Raw genomic sequence first — 23,207 nt, 5'->3', positions numbered from 1 at the left:
ACTCTACACAGGGGTCCTCAAACTTTTTAAATAGGGGGCCAGTTCACTGTCCCTCAGACTGTTGGAGGGCCGGACTATAGTAAAAACAAAAAATTTTTGTGGGCCTTTAAATAAAGAAACTTCATAGCCCTGGGTGAGGGGGATAATCATCCTCAGCTGCCGTATCTGGCCCGCGGGCCATGGTTTGAGGACCCCTGCGCATGAGACAGTGACTCTTCTAAAACCTTTTCTTCCCTTCTGAAACTTCCCTAGAAGTTTCCCCTTCTCTCAACTGAAAATCTTGTCTCATTTTTTCTCAATGTATTTTTCCAACTATATGTAAAAATAGTTTTCAATGTTCATTTTTGCAAGACTTTGTATTCCAGCTTTTTTTCTTTCCTCCCTCTCCAAAAAAGCAGGCAATTTGATATAGGTTAAATTTGTTTCATCTCATATTTTACAGAAAAAAATGGAGGTCAATAAGAGTGAATTACTACTTCTCCTTTCTTCTTCATCTCCAGATGCCCCCTTTAAAAAAAACAACTTTTTATTAATGTCTGGTTTTTCACATCATCATAGTTACACCCATACTTACGCATACTTACACCCTCCCTTTTTCAGAGAACCATCCCATATAATACATAATATTTTGTTAAGAAAAGAAAAAAAATCAGCACAACTAGTCAAAACTTTGAAAAAGTCTGAAACCATAGGCAGTATGTAACACCATTCAGATTGCTCCTTTTTTATTCTCTCCTCCTTCATTCTTTTCTCATGTGTTGAAAAGGCCTCACTTATTACCAAGGCTAACCCATCTGTATATTCAAGCAAATCCATTCTATCACATCTCTTCCAATAGATTGCCTCTGTCATCCTTACTTTTTTCTACTTCTTTTCTTTTTTTATATATGTATTTATTTTTATTTATTTTCTGGATTTTTTTTTTTTGTTTTGTTTTGAGGCAATTGGGGTTAAGTGACTTGCACAGAATCACATAGATAGAAAGTTAAGTGTCTAACTTTGAACTCAGGTCCTCCTGAATTCAGAGCTGATGTACCCACTGCATCATCTAGCTGACCCTTATACTTTTTTTTTCAATATCTTCCCCATCCTACTGACATTTCCTGCTGCCTAGAAACATGCTCCTGTCTCCTGTATCCTGAAAACGCCCTCACTTGATCCTTCCATACCTGCCGTCTTCTGATATTTCTGCTGCCATTTGTAGCTGAACAACCCCTCAAAAAAAGCTGTCTACAATAGGAGGCTCTCTCTTCTTACTCTCTTCTTAAGCCCTCATGATTTAGCTTTCAGCCTTACCCTTCCAACAAATGTTTATCTCCAAAATTACAAACTCTCCTTTAATAGCCAAATTCAATGACATTTTATTAATCTTCATTCTCTTGGACCTATTGCTAATCCTTCCTCACTCCTGTCTTCCTTGTTTCTGTAGAGAGCTTTGCTATTTTCCCAGTCCCTCATACTCTCACCAGTCATCCTGGATTCTTCACTATGATCTTTCACCCTCCATATCCCAATTTCATCTTTATAACATCTCTTGAATGTAACTCCTTTTCTCCTCTGACTGCCATAGTCTAATACAAACTTTCATCACCTTGTACCTGGAACAGCCTGCTGGTGGATATTCCTGCCTCAAGTCTCTCACCACCTTAAACTATCCTCCATTCATTGACCCAAGTGATTTTTCTAAAGCACAGCTTTGATCATGTTACCTCTCCTTTGTTTAATCCATCCCATTTCTAGTATCTTTCTTATGTCCCACACAATTAAATACAAAATGCTATGTTTAGCATTTAGAGTCCTTCATAACCTAACCCCCTTCTATCTTTCCAGTCTTCTTACATCTTACTCCCCAACAGTTACTCTTTGATTCAGTGACACAGTCCCACTGGCTGTATTGCAAAAAACAAACAAACAAAAACACCCAACAACAAAAACAACAAAAACCATTTCATTTCTTGGCTCCAGACATTTTTTTCTGGTTGTCATCCCTCATGTCTAGAGCACTCTCCTTCCTTTGGTTGACTACTGACTATTCCTATTAAACTACTTAAAGCCCCACTAAATTCCCACCTTTTACAAGAAATCTTTCCTAACTCTCTTAATTCTAGTGCTTTCCTTCTGTCAGCTATCTCCTGTTTATCCTATATATAATTTGTTTTCATGTATTTGTTTGCATGTTGTCTCCCCCTTTATGTTCCTTGAAGACAGGGACTATATTTCTTTTTGAAACTCTAGAATTCAGAAGAGTGTCTAGCATATAAGTAACACTTAATATATGTTTATTAATTGGTTGATTAATTATAGATAAGGAAAGTGATGCCTAGAGAGATAATGTGACATGCCTTCAAGGAAATAGAGAAAGTAGTTGAATTAGGATTTGCATCTAGATCTTTTGATTCCAAAATCCTGTGCTTTTCCCACTATCCTTTGCTGCCTCTATACTTATAAATTCTATCATATTGTTCATTTTAGGTGAGAACATAAATAATCAGCATTTTTATGGTTCTCCACATTTTTTTAAATCAATGAATAAGAGGAAGTCTCTGAAAATTTTAGAGCATTGGAAGGACAAAATAAGAAATGTATCTTAGAAAGATTATTTTGCCTGAAGGATAGATAGGAGAGGGGACAGACTTTACAGGCAGGGAGACAAATTAGGATCTTCTATAACATGCCAGATAAGAGGTGGTGAGAGATTAGAGGAGTGGAAAGAAAGGGACAGATAGATGTGAGAGTTGATGAGGAGGTAAAATATATGAGATTTGGCAACTGATATACAATGGTGAGAAGGAAGAATCAGGGACATATATGAAGTGATCCAACTGGTGACTGGGAAGATATCTTAAATAACCTTCCTTGCTAAAGATTAATTGGCTCAAAACTGCCTTTTGCTGATTCCTACCGTTAAAAAACAGCTTACCATTTTTAAAAAGCTATCCTCTTGTATCATTGTACTCCAACAGCAGATTTTAGTGTAGTGAAAGGCTGGAGAGGTGCACCTGATGTCAGACTCCAAATCTGTAACAGAACTGAGAGCAGTCATGTCACAGAGACTTGTGAAACTCAGCTAATATCTTTTTTTAAAATAAGACAACTATATATATATATATATATATATATATATGTATGTGTATATATATATATATATATATATATATATATATAAGACAGCTGTGATATATCTGTATAGGAATTAGAGAGGGGGACTGGCCCATGCTTAATGCGTTCTTATACCTGAATGTTCTTGCCAGTAAAGAATTTAATCAATCAATTAAGTGTTGATTGATTTCTTCCTTCGAAGAGCTCAAACCTGAAATTTTAGATAAAAATCTTACTGGATTAGTATAACCAATTCAATATTTTTCTGGTTATTGATCTTGGGAGGATGATATTATGTGTCTGGGTATACATCATACTAAATGCTCTCCAGCTAGACTTTTGGAGTAGAAACCATATCATTTTTTTTGGATTCCATCTCAGGGAAGTCCTCAGGCAGTTTCAGTGTCTGCAGAAATCCCTAGATTTATATTCCTAGAGTAAGGCAGAATCAGATCATATTCTGTGAAGTAGAGATCAAGGCAATTTTTATTTTTTAAAAAGCTTATTCTATAGGGTCTAGCACATTTTCAAAGTGACCAGAACAAAAAACTGCTGATACCTAGCAGGGATGTGGGGGAGTAAAAGCATTAGATGCATTGAACATAGTCCTATAAGGACATTTCCCAATAACTAGAAATTTTTAAAAAGCATCAGCCTGTGAAGGAATCAAGAAATTTTGTGGAGTAGAGTATTGCTTCTGTGGAGAGGTCACAATAATAACTGGAAACAGTCTACCAAGAGAGCAGAGGTTTAATGAGGTTATCTCATTATTATCTCATCAGAAAGCAGGTCTGAATTCAATTGTAAAGATTGGACAAAAGAGTAATTTATGCCAAATGATTTAAGGAAAAGCTATAAATAAGTTAAAAAAACAAACAAATAAATCTATTGATATCTTTTATTTTTATATAAAATTTGCGTCCGGATATATCTTCCCCATCTTCTGTAGTCAGACAGCTGACTTCTGTAACAAAGAATAATAAGGAAAAAGGAAAAAAATCAGTTCAGCAAAACTAAATAACATCAGTTGAGTCTGACAATATATACCAGAATCCATATCCATGGTCTGGGCCATCTATTCTCTCTCTTTATACCTTAAAAACTTCTGTCTTTCCATTTGTTCTGGAGTTAAACTCTCTTTTATGGGTTATCTTCCCTGATTAGAATGTGAGCTCCTTGAGAACATAGCTTATCTTACTTTTTATATTTATTTCCCTAGCATTTAGTGTAATGCATTGCACATAGTGAGTTCTAAATAAATATTTTCATCCCTCCCTTCCTCCTTCCTCCCTCCCTCCCTCTCCCTTCCTCTCCTCTTCCCCTTCCTTCCTTCCTTCCTTCCTTCCTTCCTTCCTTCCTTCCTTCCTTCCTTCCTTCCTTCCGTCCTTCCTTCCATCCTTCCTTCCTTTTCCTTTCTTTCATTTATGTCCTTCCACATCTGCAAAAGGAAAAGGTGAATTCTCATTTCTTCTTTAAGACCAGCTTGTTCATTATACTTACAACTGTGTTCATTTTGTTCTTTTCATTCATGCAATTATATATATTTCTTGATTTTGCTTACTTCATTTTCCATTGGTCCATATTTATTTTCCCATATTCATCATATTTATAATTTCTGACATCATGGTAATATCCTATTACATTCACAGACTGCCATTTGTTTAGTTGTTTCTCCATTGATGGGCACCCACTTTGTTTCTAGTCCTTTGATTTTAACAAACGTGATCAGCTTATATCTAAATAGCATGAAACAATTACAAAGCACTTTATGTGCATTATCTCATTTAATCATTGCAACAGATCTGTTTTTTTCCAAGTAAAGTTAAATCTCTTGAGAATGTCTCTTCATTTGTCATATGTCAGAATGACAATAGAAACTACTTCCTAGCTCCAAATCATTAGGTGAGGGATTTCTAACCCTCACCTAATTTGTGGTTAAAGACTCCTAAAGACTACTGATCTAAAGTGGTGCAGGAGAGTTTGAATAGAGAGCAGCAGAGCTACACAGGGATAGCAATAACTTTATTATTGTTCTCAAAGAGAAGAGGAGAACAGATGTATAGAGGGAATAGTCTTAGTGTGTGGGCTCCATTGCCCCTCGCCCCAGCAGAGTGAGGTAGCTTCCAAATATGGAACTGTGCAGAAGGGTTTCAAACTTTGATCCAAAGCCCAGATCCTATTAGGCTCAAATGTATAAAAAGTTTGAGACAAAGAGCTGACTGGCACCAATGGATGACTTTTCTGGCACCCATTGGCATAAAGAATTGGGACCAGGGAAATGAGAGTATTTTCTAAATTGTTATAAATAAGGATTGAAAAATTATGGGCAGACATATAAGGTTCTTGATTCTAACTATGTTAAATGCAGCAAGGGGCTGGTAGAAGGGGGAGGATAATGCCCAAATCTGACTTTATTAGCCTTGTCATACATGTGTTCTGGGGGGTCTGGCACCATACCAGTGAAACTGGTTTTTCCTGGTTTACACTAGTCAATGAATATTAATGCTATAACTATCATGAGAATTCAACAGAATTCTTGGATGTTAAAAATGCTTCCTTATGCTCAGAGTTTGGAAACAACTGCTGAAGAAGACATGTATGCAAAATACTCTATGAAATTTAAGGAGAAATCACTTTAACTTGTAGTTGAAAGGAGGGAAAGGATGGGTTTGGGAAAGCTCAAAGGAGGAGGTGAGACCTGAATTAGAGATTCTGAAGAAAAGAAAGGAAGTACTTCAACTGAAGGAGAGGAGACAGCTTAATTCCAGACATGGAGAAGGAGTTGGACAAAAGGCCTTGGATTAGAGAAAAGATGCTAGTTCAGTTTAATTGGAACATAAATAGTCTGATATAAGACTGGGAGGATAGTTTAAAGTCAGATTGTAGAGGATCTCAAATGTCAACTGGGAGTTTATATTTTTACAGGAGGCAGTAGGCAACCACTGAAGAATTTTTGAGTAAAAGAATAATGTTGCAATAACATTGTATAAGAAAAACTACCACAGGAAAAATAAAGGATTTTGTGTTTGATACCTGGATCCAACCTTTAGTTTTCAGCTCGAAACTGTATCCTTTAAAGCTTCTTTGAAGTATTTTCTTTCCTGGTATACAATCAAACATGAAGGCTCAAACAACCTTCTAGCATTCCTTTCTTTTCTTTTTATGCTTTCTGTATTTGGCTTTTTTCTAAACAAAATTCTTTACATCTCTGCTTTGTTGCCTCGATATATTATTAGACCACCTGAGTGCACAGAGCTGATCTCCACATTTCTAGATCTCATTGTCTTCTTAGTACCACCCTCTACTTCCATTCAATAACCACCAGTGGCTCCCTATCATGTCTGAGATCAAATAAAAATGCTCTGTTTGATTTTCAAAGGCCTTCCTAACTCAACCCTGTCTTATATTTTCTGTTTTGACTTCCTGGATTTTCTACAAACAAGATACTCCATCTCTTAGCTCTGGTCATTTTATCCGAGTAGGGCAATCTTCCTTAACACCATTTTTACTGCATCATTTCCCTAATATAAGATTCTGGTTGGTTGTTGTCCTTTGTTTTTGACCCCAGTTAGGGTCAAGATCCTAGTGACTGGGAGGCAGGGTGGTACAATGACAAGAATATTGGAAGTGGAGTGAATGGACCTTTTGGATCTGGTATATGGGAACCATGGCTCAAATATTGCCTGTTTGTCCTTTGGCAAAGCATCTGATTTCTCTCAGACTCAATTTCCTCATCTCTTCAGTGGGGGTTTGAGTAAGATCCCTTCCTGCTCTAATTTCTATTTTGTCCCTCTCTCTGTCCTAAGGTTATTTGAGATCAAATAACACTTTGTAAAACATCTTGTTCTCTGAACACAACATTCTATCACCATTCCTATCCCCCCTAACCAGGCTTTTCTAGAATACTTTATATCCTTATCTACCTACTTCTTGGAATTCCTAACTCCATTCAAGGCTCCTAATGTGAACTTTCCCCTGAAATTACTTGTGTATATATGTGTGAGTATGTACCTGAACATGCATGCATACAACAAGCACACACAATTTATTTATCTGTATACATATTGTGACTTTTCTTCCCCCAACAGATTCTAACTCTCTGAGGGCCAGGGATTTTATTTTGTATCCCCTAAAATCCAGGGTTCTTTACATTTTTTATTCATTTTTCTTAATCTTGTTAGCCATGCAGGCTGTCATTGGTAACGAATTTGCTTCTTAAACCATGCAAGAAGTCTACAAGATTAATGAACCAAATTCATTACCAACTATGGCTGCATGGCTAAATATAACAATTATACTAATACTATAAAGCATTTACATAGTGCTTTAAAGTTTGCAAAGAACTTTACATGTTATCTCATTTAATCTTTGCAATAATTCTGTGAAATAGGTGCTAGTATTATCTACATTTTACAGATGGGGAAACAGAAGTAAAGCGTACTAAAGTGAATTGTTCAGAGTAATATTTGTTATTGTTCAGTCATACAGTCATGTCTGATTCTTTGTGACCCCATGAACCACAGAACATCAAGCCCTTCTGTCCTTCACTATCTTTGAAAGTCTGTCCAGGCTTGATTTATAGATTTTAATACTGTCCATGGAACTTTCTTGGAAAAGATGCTGGAGTGGCTTGTCATTTCTTTCTCTAGTGGATCATTATTTGTCAGTACTCTCCACTATTATCTGTCCATCTTGGGTTACTCTGCATGGAGTAGCTCAAAGCAAGCCCTTCTGCATGAACAAGGCAGTGAACCAGGATGAATCAGGGTCATATATAGCTAATATTGTCTGAGACAAGATTAGAACTCAGATCTTCCAGATTACAAATTTGGAATTCACTTTGCCACCTAGTTTGCTATACAGAGATAATCAACATATGCATATCTAATCTAGAAAAGACAATAGGCTATTCACATGCATTAGAATGTATAAGTCTATTTTTACAATGGAATGTTCTCATTGTTATACTTGTTTTCCCTTAGGAAAGGTAGCAATATTGTCTCTAATTGTAACTTATATCTGCATAGCACTTTTAATTTCTCAAAAGGTTTTGATATGGATTAAGTATATACATATATATATATGTATATATATTTATCATATTGTAATTTGTATTGTAGCTTTGTGTGGCTGTCAATCAGCTTAATAAAGCACCTACTATGTTCCAAGTACTCTGCTTAGAACTATTTTATTGTCTTTTAGTATCCTAGAAGGCTTTGAGATAGGACCCTATTTCTCTCTCTTTTTTTTTTCAGGGCTCCAGGATGGAATCATTGAATTGAAATGATAATAACAACAAATTATCCTCTATTTAGAGTGATAAAACTTGAAAAAGTTCCAACAGTTTGGTAGAGTCATATCTTGTACAGGGCTATGTTCTGAAGTCAACATAGGATCTGTATTAGACTTGTGATTTCTTTGGAATAGGGAACTTTCAGTTGAGGAAGCTTCTTTTTTTTTTTTTTTTCACATCTTCCGTTAAAGAGCAGATTTTTTTATTTTTCCAATAGTATTTTATTTTTCCAAATACACATAATGATAGTTTGTAAAACTTTGTGTTCTAAATTTTTCTTCCTTCCTCCCTTACCTACCTCCAAGGCAGCAAGCAATCTGATATAGGTTAAATATGTGCAATCTTTTAAAATATATTTCTCTGTGTGTCATGCTGTGCAAAAAAACAAAACAAAACAACAACAACAAAAAAAAAAACAGACAAAAAAGGAAAAAAAAATGAGAAAAAAAGAAACAAACACAAAAGGTGGAAATACCATGCTTCAGTCCACATTCATCCTCCATAGTTCTGTCTCTGGGTGTGATAGATAGTTTTCATCCCAAGTTTATTGGAATTGCCTTGAATCACCGCATTGTGGAGAAATGCCAAGTCCATTACAGTTGATCATCACATAATCTTGTTATTACTGTGTACAGTGTTCTCTTGGTTCTATTTACTTTACTCAGCATCAGTTCATGTAAATCTCTCCATGCTTTTCTGAAATCATTTTGCTCATTATTTCTTATAGAACAATAATATTCCATTCCACAACCGATGGGCATCCACTCAATTTCCAGTTTGTTTCCATCAGAAAAATAGCTGTTACAAACATTTTTGAACATATGAGTCCTTTTCCCTTTTTTATAATCTCTTTGGGATATAGACCCAGTAGTGAGACTGCTAGATCAAAGGGTATGCATACTTTTATAGTCCTTTGGGCTTGGTTCCAATTGTTCTACAAGATGGTTGGATCAGTTCACAACTCCACCAACAATGCATTAGTGTCCCAATTTTGCTACATCCCTTCCAACATTTGTTACTATCTTTTCCTGTCATCTTAGCCAATATGTGGGGTGGCAGTGAGGGAGCTTCTTTTGTCAATGCAGGTAGGCAATTAAGAGTCTTAGAGAATTACCTAGAGCAAAGATGTCATATAGCACCCTCTTTGGGATCATGTAACAATGTAGGGGGTCACAAAATTATGATTTATTATCTGCAAATATTTGATTTGTGTGCCTTTTTAATATTCCTTTATGCCTAGGGTTGTGTAAAAATTTTTCAGACAAAATCTTTATGGGCCCAGACTCTGGAGTACAGCTGAACCAGATTAAAACATAATAGAGAAAATTTTAACAACATAAATAAAAATACAGAGAATTTATATCATGGTAATATGTGGCTTTCTATGGCTTGCAGGGATTCTTATGAATGATTTAGAAGCCATTTTGACACCATTGACCTAGACCCTGCAGGGGTCCTCAAACTTTTTAAATAGGGGGCCACTTCACTGTCCCAGATTGTTGGAGGGCCGGACTATAGTAAAAACAAAAACTTTGTTTTGTGGGCCTTTAGCCCATAGCCCTGGGTGAGGGGAATAAACATCCTCAGCTGCTGCATCTGGCCCGTGAGTTGTGGTTTGAGGACCCCTGGCTAGAGCTATGAGAGATTAAGCGATTTGTTCCAAATTCCATGGACAGTAGGTCCATGGTACAATTTGAACCCTGATCTTGCCCATTTTGAGGCAGACTCTCTGTTCTCTGTGCCACAGTGTTTCATATCATGAAAGGTTAAACATATAGTCAAAGTCATTCTCTCTTTGAAACAGGCCTCCAGAGTCAATAGCTCCTGGCCCACTGGAACAATATAGAGAAGGACAGCCAGATTCATAAAATATGATATAAAGATTGGTTCTAATGGTTAGGTACATTAGGCTTGTGTGTAAATATATCATGGGCTCTGGCTGTGAGCCTTAGTATTCTTCCCCTTCTTCCTTTTCCTTTCCTTTGCTCCTCAAAAGGCAAATGAGGGTGGGGGAGGAGGCAGAGAGGTTTGTAGGGGAGCAAAAGGGCTTGGGGGCTGAAGAGCATACATAATTTCCCATTCTTGATCTCTTGGGGCATGTTCCATTAAGTGAAAAGGTGTCAGAATTAGAGAAATACTTAAATTGTTATATTTCTATTCACTAAATCTCTTTCTCTCTTTTCCCTCCATTTCCCCTTTCATCCATAGGGGGAAAAAAATGGAAGTCTCCCATGACTTCACCTTGTACAAAATGTTCTTTGTTGACATAGGCCCATTGAAAACTCTTGTTAATATATTCATTTCTCTTTTAATAACTTGATAGTATAAGTTAATTTAAATGTTTAAATTCTGGAAGGGAAGTCTTATACCAGGTTCTTTGATTTGCTTTTTGTTTAGTTAGAGAATTTTACCAGATATTATATCTGCAACTCTTCAAATGCAAGATCTTTTTAGTAATAATTTGCCATCCTGCCCCTTATTCTTCATGTAGTACTTTATTTTGTGTTTATCTAATGCAGTTGCTAAGAGGCAGCTCTGGACTTAGTGGATCAAGCATTAGGCCTGGAAGATCTGAGCGCAAATTTGCCTCTGATTTGCCTTAATCCATTGGAGAAGGAAATGTCAAACCATTCCAGTAACCCTGTAGACAGTATTTATGTGGACACAAAAAAATCAGGCCTGACTAAATAACAAATATAGTGCCATGTATTATTGAATAGTAGAGTTATCAGTTTGTTTCTTGTTTGTCTCCAAGATCATAAATAAGATCCATTAGGTCAGGTATTGTATCTTGTCCAAATTTTATCCTTTTAGAACCTAGCACAAAGCCCTTCCCTTTAACAAGGATTTATTGAACCAAAATCAAAGAAATGCACAGCGATAGATTTTGTTGTTGTTTGTTGTTTAGTCATGTCTAACTCTTCATGACCATATTTAGGATTTTATTTTTTTAAATAATAGCTTTTTATTTTCAAAATACATGCAAAGATAGTTTTCAATATTCACTCTTGAAAAACCTTGTGTTCTACATCCTTCTCCCTCCTTTCTTCACCTTCTCCCCTAGCACATTTGGGGTTTTCTTAGCAAAGATACTGGAGTGGTTTGTCATTTCCTTCTTCAGTTCATTTTACAGTTGAGGAAACTGAGGCAAATAGGATTAAATGTCTTGCCCAGAGTTGCACAGCTAGGAAGTGTCTGAGGTCACATTTGAACTCAGGAAAATGAGTCTTCCTGATTTCAAGCCCAGGAATCAATCCACTATGCCACCTTAGTAAACGGAAGGCATTCAAGATGAAATTTTCTTATGTTGAATTCCACTTCATAGTGAAAAGTGTCATAATTAAGTTCCAATTTACTGTAGTTGTTTTCAGGACTGTATTTGGGCATCCAGCTTCTGTATTGAAATAAATATTTTAAAAGTCACTACTGTTCATGAAGAACACATAAAATGAGTGTTTCTAAATTTCTGGGGTTTTAAAGAGATTTGGAATATGACTGTTCTGTGTATCTCAGTACTTCATTCAGATTTTACAATTAAGAGTTCAGTTAGTTTCTAGGAGACTAGGAGATCAGTTCCAAATGTATGTTTTTTTTTTTTTTTTAATGAATTTTGTTGTAAAGGAGGTATCATTTGCCTGGAGGAAAGTAAAAAGTAAAAATTGCATATGTGAAACAGACCCAATGTTTGTGTATAGCTCTTGATGACCGGGTTGAGTATTTTCTTATTAAAACAAACACTGCTGTGGCATTGAATAAACAGCCTGCTGCCTAGTATTTATTAGTTACAACATTTGGAAGAAATTCCTATCACTTGTTTTATCCTCTCAAAAATTTCAAATATTACTGAAAAAAACAGAATACTGTTTATATAAAAAAATGGTTTTTCTTTTATATTTGAACAGAATTGCGTGCTGCCTCTATTTTTTTGTATGCTTTCTGACTTTAGTGACAGCAAAGATCTTGGCAAGATCATTGGTTATTAGCTGTGAATTTTTCTTTTTTTGATTGATTAGACAAAACCAAATCAATTTTAAGTGGAAGAGTAAAAAACAACAATGCACATGTCAATGTGTAGAACACATTTTAGTATCTTTTAAGGTAAAGGCTCAAATAAAATCGAAAATATTTGTGGTTTTTGATATTTTCTAATTTTAAATTATTTTAATCTCAATCTATGTATAGTATGGAGAAATATATATATGCATATATATATATATGTATACATATGTAAAGATATATGTAGAGAATGAGAGAGAACATGAGGGAGAATGAACCAAGAGGGAGGTAGAAAGAATGAAGAGGAAGAGAGAAAGAGGAAAGGAGAGGGAAAGAGAAAGGAAGGGAGAGAGGAAAAGAAAGGTAAGGGACAGGTAAAGAAGGAGGGAGAAAGAAAAGAGGGGAAGGAGAGAAAGAGGGGGGAAAAGGAGAAAGAAATAAAGGAAGGAATAAAAAGGGAGAGAGAAGGGAGAGGAGAGAGGGAAAGGGAGAAGAGAGGAAGGGTAAGGGAAAGGAGAGAGGGAGAGAGAGAGAGATTCATATGACTCTTTGACATCATTGATTGGTCCTCTTTGAAAACAAAGAGAAAGGGCAAGGGAAAGGAGAGAAAGGGAAGAAGGAGGGAGGGAGAAAGGGATAGAAAGTCATTCTAAATTTAATTTAAAAAATGAATTCAAGTAATCCAGCAGTGTCAGCCTCACTAGCAAGCAGCAGGGACCACAGGTATGTATTACCACACCCAGCTATTTTTTATATTTTGTTAGGGAAGAAAAAGAAGGCATGAGTTTTGGCCTCTTGAAATGAGAAATTATTAACTTAATTGTATTAAAGTCCAGGTAAACATTCATTCTTGTAATTTTTAAAGAATGCCTTTTTGGGGGGAGGGGACAGACATTTAGACAATTGAATGTCAGCAGAATTTGTCACTTGGAGAATGAGCAATGTCTCTGTTGAACAATTATTTTCCAGCATGTAGAACATATTTTTGACCCTAATATGATATAAATTGCTTATTCTTAATGAAATATTTTTTATTCTGTTAAACTTTGATCCAGCATTAATTTCATTAGTCTTAAACATATAATCTAAATAATAGTTTTCCTAATAAAGTGCTGTGTGCTGAGGAAACTATTTTTGATTATGAAAATTTCAGTTATGTGACTTTGGGGTATAATGTGAAATTGTGGGTATTATCTCATTTTTAGAAAAACAAATTTCTATATAAATTGCCTCAACTTATATGTGCCCAAATTAATCATTTTTAACTTTAATCTGACACTATCTTGGCTTTTCTGATTCTTTCAGCTCCTTATGAAACCAGACAACATACCCTCCAACAGGAGGGATCCACATCAGGAAGCCATGGACCCAAGCCTACACGACGGCAAACTTCTCTTATTCAGGTAATTATTGCTATATTGTGTGATCATCTTCATAATAGTAATTCATTTTTGTACATGGTTTTCTCACAAGAAACCTTAGAAGTGGTTAGTAGGTTATTCCTGCTTTATAGACAAGGAAACAGATTAACCTTACTTGAAGTTATATGACTTAGGTCAATGTCAAGACCATTATCAGAGGGATGTGGGTCAGAGCTTTGGCTCCTAGTCTAGTGATTTCTGCATTTTATCCTGGATTGTAAAAAAAAAAAAAAAAAAAAAGAAGGAAAAACAGTGAATCTTTTAGATGCAAAAAAGTGATTTAGCTGAATTTTTGCAAATTATTGCAGAAAAGACTGAACTCCTGATCTCCTCAAACTTCAACCTGTTGTGTATCTAGTTAATCTTTACTTGTTCCTTTGTTTCTCTTGTAAATGTCCCTGTATTATTTAGCACATACTCTCTTCAGTTTGGGTTCTACTGTTTCACTCTAGCTGAGCTAACCTCCCAACCATGCCAGGCTCTTTCCTGGCTCCAAGCCATCTTAGATCATCTTCTTTGTCCAGAATGCCCTTCTTTCTTCTCCCCTATCCAAAGCCTATCAATCATTCTTTTTAATTTTTATAAAGCTTTTTATTTTCAAAACATATGCATAGTTTTCAACATTCACCCTTGGAAAACCTTGTGTTCCAAATTTTTTTCTCCTTCTCTTTCCTCCAGCACCTCTTCTGGATGGCAAGTAATCCAATATATGTTAAACATGTGCAATTCTTCCATATATATTTTCATAATTTTTATTATTATAGCTTTTTATTTACAAGATATATGCGTGGGTAATTTTCAGCATTAACAATTGCAAAACCTTTTGTTCCAACTTTTCCCCTTCTTCCCCCCACCCCTTCCCTCAGATGGCAGGTTGACCAATACATGTTAAATATGTTAAAGTATAAGTTAAATACAATATATGTATACATGTCCATACAGTTATTTTGCTGTACAAAAAGAATCAGATTTTGAAATAGTGTACAGTTAGCCTGTGAAGGAAATCAAAAATGCATGTGGACAAAAATAGAGGGACTGGGAATTCTGTGTAGTGGTTCATAGTCATCTCCCAGAGTTCTTTTGATGGGTGTAGCTGGTTCAATTCATTACTACTCTATTGGAACCGATTTGGTTCATCTCTTTGTTGAAGAGGGCCACGTCTATTGAAATTGATCATCATATAGTATTGTTGTTGAAGTATATAATGATCTTCTGGTCCTGCTCATTTCACTCAGCATCAGTTCATGTAAGTCTCTCCAGGCCTTTCTGAAATCATCCTGCTGGTCATTTCTTACAGAACAATAATATTCATATATCACAATCTATTCAGCCATTCTCCAATTGATGGGCATCTACTCAGTTTCCAGTTTCTGACCGTTACAAAGAGGGCTGCCACAAACATTTTGGCACATACAGGTCCCTTTCCCTTCTTTAGTATCTCTTTGGGGTATAATCCCAGTAGTAACACTGATGGATCAAAGGGTATCCACAGTTTGATAACTTTTTGAGCATAGTTCCAAATTGTTCTCCAGAATGGCTGGATGTATTCACAATTCCACAAACGATGTATCAGTGTAACAGTTTTCCCACATCCCCTCCAACATTCAGCAATATCTTTCCCTGTCATTCTAGCCAATCTGACAGGTGTGTAGTAGTGTATCTCAGAGTTGTCTTAATTTGCATTTATCTGATTAATAATGACTTGGAGCACCTTTTCATAGGGCTAGAAATAGTTTCAATTTCTTCGTCTGAGAACTGTCTGTTCATATCCTTTGACCATTTATAAATTGGAGAATGACTTGATTTCTTATAAATTAGAGTCAATTTTCTATATATTTTGGAAATCTTTGACTGTAAAAATGTTTTCCCATTTTATTGCTTCCCTTCTAATATTGTCTGCATTAGTTTTGTTTGTATAAAACCTTTTCAATTTGATATAATCAAAATTTTCTATTTTGTGATCAATAATGATCTCTAGTTCTTCTTTGGTCATAAATTCCTTCCTCTTCCACAGGTTATAATCTCATTCTTTATGCCTAGGTCATGAACCCATTTTGACCTTATTTTGGTGTACGTTGTTAAGTATGGGTCAATGCCTACTTTCTGCCATACTAATTTCCAATTTTCCCAGCAATTTTTGTCAAACAGTGAGTTCTTATTCCAAAAGCTGGGGTCTTTGGGTTTGTCAAACATTAGATTATTAAAGTTATTGACTGTTTTGTCCTTTGAACCTAACCACTGATCAGTTAGTCTATTTCCTAGCCAATCCCAAATGGTTTTGGTAACTTCTGCTTTATAATATAATTTTAGATCTAGTACAGCTAGGCCACCTTCATTTGATTTTTTTTTTATTAATTCCCTTGAAATTCTTGACTTTTTGTTTTTCCATATGAACTTTGTTGTTATTTTTTCCTAGGTCATTAAAATAGTTTTTTGAGAGTCTGATTGGTATAGGGCTAAATAGATTAGTTTAGGTAGTATTGTCATCTTTATTATATTTGCTCGCCCTATCTAAGAGCGTTTAATATTTTTCCAATTGGTTAGACTTGACTTTATTTGTGTGGAAAGTGTTTTGTAATTTTGCTCATAAAGTTTCTGATTTTCCTTGGCAGATAGATTCCTAAATATTTTATACAATCGGTAGTTACTTTAAATGGAATTTCTCTTTGTAACTAACTGTTGGATTTGTTAGTGATATATAAGAATGTTGATGACTTATATGGGTTTATTCTGTATCCTGCAACTTTGCTAAAGGTGTGGATTATTTCGCTTTTTAGTAGAATCTCTGGGGTTCTCTAAGTATACCATCATATAATCAGCAAAGAGTGATAATTTGGTTTTCTCATTATCTACTCTAATTCCTTTAATCTCTTTCTCAACTCTTATTGCCAAAGCTAGCATTTGTAATACAATATTGAATAGTAATGGTGATAATGGGCAACCTTGTTTCACTCCTGATCTTATTGGGAATTGTTCCAGTTTATCCCCATTACATATGATTCTTATTGATGGTTTTAAATAGATGCTACTGATTATTTCAAGGAAAAGTCCATTTATTCCTATACTCTCAAGTGTTTTTAATATGAATGGATGTTGAATTTTATTAAATGCTTTTTCTGCATCTATTGAGATAATTATATGGTTTTTGTTAATTTGGTTATTAATATGGTCAATTATACTAATAATTTTCCTAATATTAAACCAGCCCTGCATTCCTGGTATAAATCCTACTTGATCATGGTGTATTATCCTGGGGATGATTTTCTGTAGTCTTTTTGCTAATATCTTATTTAAGATTTTAGCATCAATATTTATTAGGGAGATTGGTCTATAATTTTCTTTCTCTGTTTTCAACCTACTTGGTTTAGATATCAGTACCATGTCTGTATCATAAAAGGAATTTGGTAGAATTCGTTCATTCCCTATTTTTTCAAATAGTTTATATAGCATTGGGGCTAATTATTCTTTAAATGTTTGGTAGAATTCACATGTAAATTCATCTGAGCCTGGGGATTTTTTTTCTTAAGAAGTTGATTAATAGCTTGTTCCATTTCTTTTTCTGAAATGGGACTATTTAAGCAATTTACTTCCTCTTCTGTTAATCTGAGAAGCCTATATTTTTGGATGTAGTCATCCATTTCACTTAGGTTTTCAAATTTATTGGCATAAAGTTGGGCAAAGTAACTTATTATTGCTCTAATTTCTCCTTCATTGATGGAAAGTTCTCCCTTTTCATTTTTAAGACTAACAATTTGATTTTCCTTTTTTCTTTTCCTAATCAGATTTATCAAAGGTTTATCTATTTTACTGGTTTTTTCATAAACCCAACTCAGTTTTATTTATTAATTCAATAGTTTTTTACTTTCAATATTATTTTAATTTTAGAATTTCAAGTTTAGTATTTGATTGGGGGTTTTTAATTTGGTATTTTTCTAGCTTTTTAAGTTGCAAGCCCAATTCATTGATCTTCTCTTTCTCTATTTTATTCAAGTAAGCCTCTAAGGATATAAGATTTCCCCTTATTACCGCTTTGGCTGCATCCCACAAATTTTGATATGATGTCTCACCGTTGTCATTATCTTTGAGTGAAATTATTAATTGTGTCTATAATTTGCTGTTTCACCCAATCATTCTTTAAGATGAGATTATTTAGTTTCCAATTACTTTTTGGTCTATTTACCCTTAACTTTTTGTTAAATGTAGTTTTTATTGCATCGTGATCTAAAAAGAAAGCATTTACTATTTCTGCCTTCTTGCATTTAATTTTGAGGTCTTTATGTCCTAATATATGGTCAATTTTTGTATAGGTTCCATTAACTGCTGAGAAGAAAGTATACTCCTTTCTGTCCCCATTCAGTTTTCTCCAAAGATCTATCATACCTAATTTTTCTAATATTCTATTTACCTCTTTATTTTCTTTCTTATTTGTTTTGTGGTTTGATTTACCTAATTCTGAGAGTGCAAGGTTGAGATCTCCCACTATTATAGTTTTGCTGTCTATTTCTTCTTGCAACTATCTTAACTTCTCCTTTAGAAAGTTAGAGGCCATACCACTTGTGCATATTTGTTTAATACTGATATTGCTTCATTGTCTATGCTACCCTTTAGCAAGATATAGTTTCCTTCCTTATCTTTTTTAATCAGATCAATTTTTGCTTTTGTTTGAACTGAGATAAGGATGGCTACCCCTGCTTTTTTGACTTCACCTGAAGCATAATACATTCTGCTCCATCCTTTTACCTTTACTTTGTATGTATCTCCCTGCTTTAAATGTGTTTCCTGTAAACAACATATTGTAGGATTCTGGCTTTTAATCCAGTCTGGTATCTGCCTCCACTTTATAGGAGAGTTCATTCCATTCACATTTATAGTTAAAATCACTAATTCTGTATTTCCTGCCATCTTATTATCCTAAGATTATGCTTTTCTTTTTCTTGCTCCCCCTTACCCACTTTCCCAGTATTAAACTTATGGGCACCACTTGTGTCATGCAGCTCTCCCTCTTTAGGATCCCTCCCTCCCCCTTTTGAATCCCTTCCTCTTTCTTGTACCCTTCCCTTATTACTCTTTTCTTTTTTCCCTTTTCCTCTCCCACTTTTTAAATGATGTGAGAGAAGTTTCTTTGTAAAAAGAAATATGTCAATTATTTTCTATTTGAGCCAACTCTGATGACAGTAAGATTCACATAACGTTCCTCCCCCTCTCTAAATTCCCTCAGATATGATAGGTTTCCTTTGCCTCTTCATGGGATGTAGTTTCCCTATCCCTTTTCCATTGCTACTGACCTTTTTTATGTTATATCAGTAAAATCAAATTATACATGTACTCTTTGTGTATGTCAACAACAGAAATAGTTCTCAAGAGTTCTTTTTTACCTTTTTCTGCTTCTCTTGAGTCCTATGGTTGGAGATAAATTTTTTGTTTAGATCTGGTTTTTTCCTTAGAAACAAATGGAATTCATCTGTTTCATTAAATGTCCATCTTCCTTCATGAAATAAAATGCTCAGCTTAACTGGGTAGTTTATTCTTGGCTGCATTCCAAGTTCTTTGCCTTTCGGAATATCAGATATCAGGCCCTTCAATACTTTAATGTGGAAGCAGACAGATCGTGAGTGATCCTTATTGTGGCACCTCGGTATTTGAATTTTTTTTTTTTTAACTCACTACTTGTAATATTTTTTCCTTAGTGTGATAGTTCTAAAATTTAGCCACCCTATTCCTTTGAGTTTTTATTTTAGGGTCTTTTTCAGGAGGTGTTCGATGAACTCTTTCAATGCCTATTTTACCTTCTGATTCTAGTATATCTGGGCAGTTCTCTTTGACGATTTGCCTGTAAAATAGTGTCTAGGCTCTTTTTTTCATCATAATTTTTGGAAAGTCCAATGATCCTCAGATTATTTCTCCTAGATTTATTTTCCAGGTATGTTATTTTTCCAAGTAAATATTTAACATTTTTTTTCTAATTTTTCATTCATTTTGCTTGACTGATTCTTGATGGCTCAATAAATCATTCATTTCTATTTGTTCAGTTCTCATTTTTAATGAGTTATTTTCTTCATTAGCTTTTTTTACTTCTCTTGGTCTATATTCAATTGAGTTTTTAAATGAGTTGTTTTGCTGTATAGAATTTTTTTCCATTTCACTATTTTTTTTAATCGAGTTATTTTCTTTTTCCAATTCACAAATCCTACCTTCTTGGGAGTTCTTTGTCTTTTCCAATTCACAAATCCTACCTTCTTGGGGGTTCTTTACCTTTTCCAATTCACAAATTCTGTTTCCCTGCACTTCCTGAAAGTTCCTTACCTTTTCCAATTCACATTTCAGGAAGTTTTTACTCTCTTGTGTATAGCTTCTCTTTCCTTTCCCCATTCTTCTAGCTCTCTTTTAAGATTTTTAATACTTTTTTCTAGGAGAGCCTTTTGTGTTGGGGACTAAGTTACTAACCCCTTTGGGGTATTGTCTGGAGACTGTTTGCTATTAATCTCCTTGGGATTGAAAACCTGCTCTTTTTCTGTATAGAAGCTATTGATCATACTTTTGATTTTTTTACTCATTTTTTTTAAAGCCCTTAGGTTCTGCGTTCAGGGCAAGGAGGTTACCCGCTTCCTCTGCAGAGTAGGGATAGGCATATGGACTGTAGCTGTCCTATCAATGGGCTGCAAAGAGCAGCTGAGCTGCCGGGGTGCTTTGGGAAAAATTCCACAGAGGAGGTGATTAGGTCTGGGTATCACAGGCCAAGCTGCAGAAGTGCTCTGTGAGGAGCCCCACTGGGAGTATTAGGGACTGCCTTGGGGCTAGATGCTGAGCAGTGAAAAGTATCAATGCCCCCCTCCCCCAAAAACTCGCTTTGGGTATTAGCAGTGGCACCAGAAGTGTCTCTAGTGTCTCTGGGGAAATTCCACTGCCCCAGGCCGAGTCCCTCACTGTGCATAGGCTGCCCCAGGCTGTGCCCCATGTTGTGCAGATTTGTGACTGCCCCCCCCCCACGCCTGTGAAAGCCCCTAGCTGCAGAATGCTGTTGCAGAGCTGTGTTATGGTCTGCATTGAGTCACTTCCAGTCCTGGGTGGGCACAGTCAGATCCTGTTAGACTCTGGCATCCTTCAGAGTACCCTCTACCCTAAGTTTTAATTTCTCTGCTGGTCCACTACTCTGCAATCAAATCAAAGCAGTCAGCCTATGGCACAGAGTTATTTGTAAACCTTCCAACCACGGAGACCGCCTGCTCCTGTTTCGCTCCAAGTGCTAGCCTCTGGTTCTATCCCTGCCTGCCCTGGTCTGTTCCAGGACAAACCTATTTTGGCAATCTTCCAGATTATCTTCGGCTGGTAAGTTGTTGCACTTTCAATCTTCATGAATTTTACCAGTCAAGCACTATTTTTGAGGCTGAATTTGATAATTGGTAGTGAGGATATGAGAGAGGCTCAGAAAGTTGTATGTGCCTTTTCCACCATCTTGGCTCTGCCTCCCCCTCCATATTTCCATAATTATACTGCAAAAGAAAAATCAGATCAAAAAGAAAAAAATGAGTAAAAAACCAAACTTCAAGCAAACAACAAAAAGAGTGAAAATGCTATGTTGTAATCCACACTCAGTTCCCACAGTCCTCTCTCTCTGGGGGTAGATAGCTCTCACCACCACAAGATCATTAGAACTGGCCTCAGTCATTTCATTGTTAAAAGAGCCATCTCCATTAGAACTGATTATCATAAAATCTTGTTACTATGTACGATGTTCTTTTGGTTCTGCTCATTTCACTCAGCATCAGTTCATGTAAGTCTCTTCAGGCTTATCTAAAATCATCCTGCTGATAGTCTTATAGAACAATAATATTCCATAACATTAATATACCATAATTTATTCAGCCACTCTCCAATTGGTGGCCATCCATTCAGTTTCCAATTTCTTGCCACTATGAAAAGGGCTGCCACAAACATTTTTGCACATACCGGTCCCTTTCCCTCTTTTAAGATCTCTTTGGGATATAAGTCAATAGAAACATTGCTGGATCAAAGGGGATGCCCACTTTGATAGCCCTTTGGACATAGAATGATTAGATCAGCTTATAACTGCAACAATATATTAGTGTTCCAGTTTTTCCATATCCCCTCTTGAACAAGCCTCAGCTGTATATTATCTCTTTGACTCCGAGCAAGTCACTTCACCCCGATCCACTTCAATTTTTTAATATATAACATGGGGATAATCATAGTACATACTTCATAGGTCTATGAGGGAAGAAAAACTAAGATAATGTAGATAAAGTATTTCACAAATCTTAAAGTGCTACATAAATGTTAGCTATTAATCCTTGTTCCTGGTGTGATAATGTGATTGGTAATGCCCTTTGCCCTCTTTTTGTCATTCTACCTGTGTTAAGGATGTGTTAGAGAGCCACAACGTCTCATGACATCTGGCAGACAGAGAGACAGAGAGGAACAGAAGGAGAGGGAGGAAAGAGAGTCTGCCTATTGATTTTTTGGAAATTTTATTGGGGGAAATTGTCAATTGTTATAGTGCATAAAAAAAAGTTGAGAGCCTCTAACTCATGGCAGAAAATACACCTACTAGATGGACAATTTTTATATTTTATTTAGGTTTTAGATTGCTTTACATTTTTTCTTCTGTTTAGGTGTTTTTTGTTTTTTAAGCTGGATAGACATGAAATTTCACCCAGGTGAAAGAATATTTGAGAGAGTTTTGAGAAGGATGTGTAAGTCTTCAGTCTTCCTTCCTTTGTTATGGAAGCCTATTACATTATTATTACTCACTTTTTATTAGATTACCCTATTTGCACAGTGATCCACTGAGGCTGAACAGAACAGGTTATGCTTCCACATGGATCTGTGAGAATAACCAAGGGCTGATAATGGAGTAGATTAGAGTCCTGAAACTCATCATTATTCATGTCTGTTTCTCATCAGAAGGACTCTGGCACAGACCCTTGGCTGCAATGGATTGTCTGTGTTCCAGACCTTAAATTGTTAAACCTACTGCCCTTTATTTATTTATTTTTTTGGAACTCTCTTAGAGTCAAGAAACAGAAGGCTGAATAATTGCATGAGCTGAGCCTGTGAATTGTTGGTAATTACATCCTTCATTGCCCTGGGAAAAATTGAAGAGTTACTTTCTTACCTTGTTGATTTTCATGAGGAATGCTAGATTTACTGATCTGCTCATAAATGGAAACATAATCTTATAAACAGAGTACCAAACATGTTATGTGACCATCTAAATATTCACTTTCCACATTGCCAGGGCAATGTTGACAGATCGCACTTTTTGCTGCCATTGAGAAATCTTGTTGAGGAAATCATTTTTCCCCCTTTCTCTCCTCTTCCCCTTTTCTCCTTCCCCCATCCACTGTTTCCTATTTAATTCCCTTATTTTTATTTTTCTT

The 23,207-nt window shown here is 35.6% G+C and overlaps 1 protein-coding gene across 12 annotated transcripts in view; it reads left to right on the top strand.

Moving 5' to 3' along the window:
- REPS2 (RALBP1 associated Eps domain containing 2) overlaps positions 1 to 23,207 on the top strand; it is a 258,619-nt gene that overhangs the window by 96,491 nt on the left and 138,921 nt on the right. For all 12 annotated transcript variants that reach the window (XM_031958943.1, XM_031958944.1, XM_031958938.1 and 9 more), the window contains one exon: positions 13,694 to 13,791. In XM_031958943.1, coding sequence (XP_031814803.1) covers positions 13,694 to 13,791 — 98 coding nt within the window. The remainder of the gene's footprint in view (positions 1 to 13,693; positions 13,792 to 23,207) is intronic.

The sequence above is a fragment of the Sarcophilus harrisii genome, chromosome 3, assembly GCF_902635505.1.
Source record: "Sarcophilus harrisii chromosome 3, mSarHar1.11, whole genome shotgun sequence".
Taxonomy (NCBI): domain Eukaryota; kingdom Metazoa; phylum Chordata; class Mammalia; order Dasyuromorphia; family Dasyuridae; genus Sarcophilus; species Sarcophilus harrisii.
This window is presented reverse-complemented; position numbering and strand designations above follow the sequence as displayed.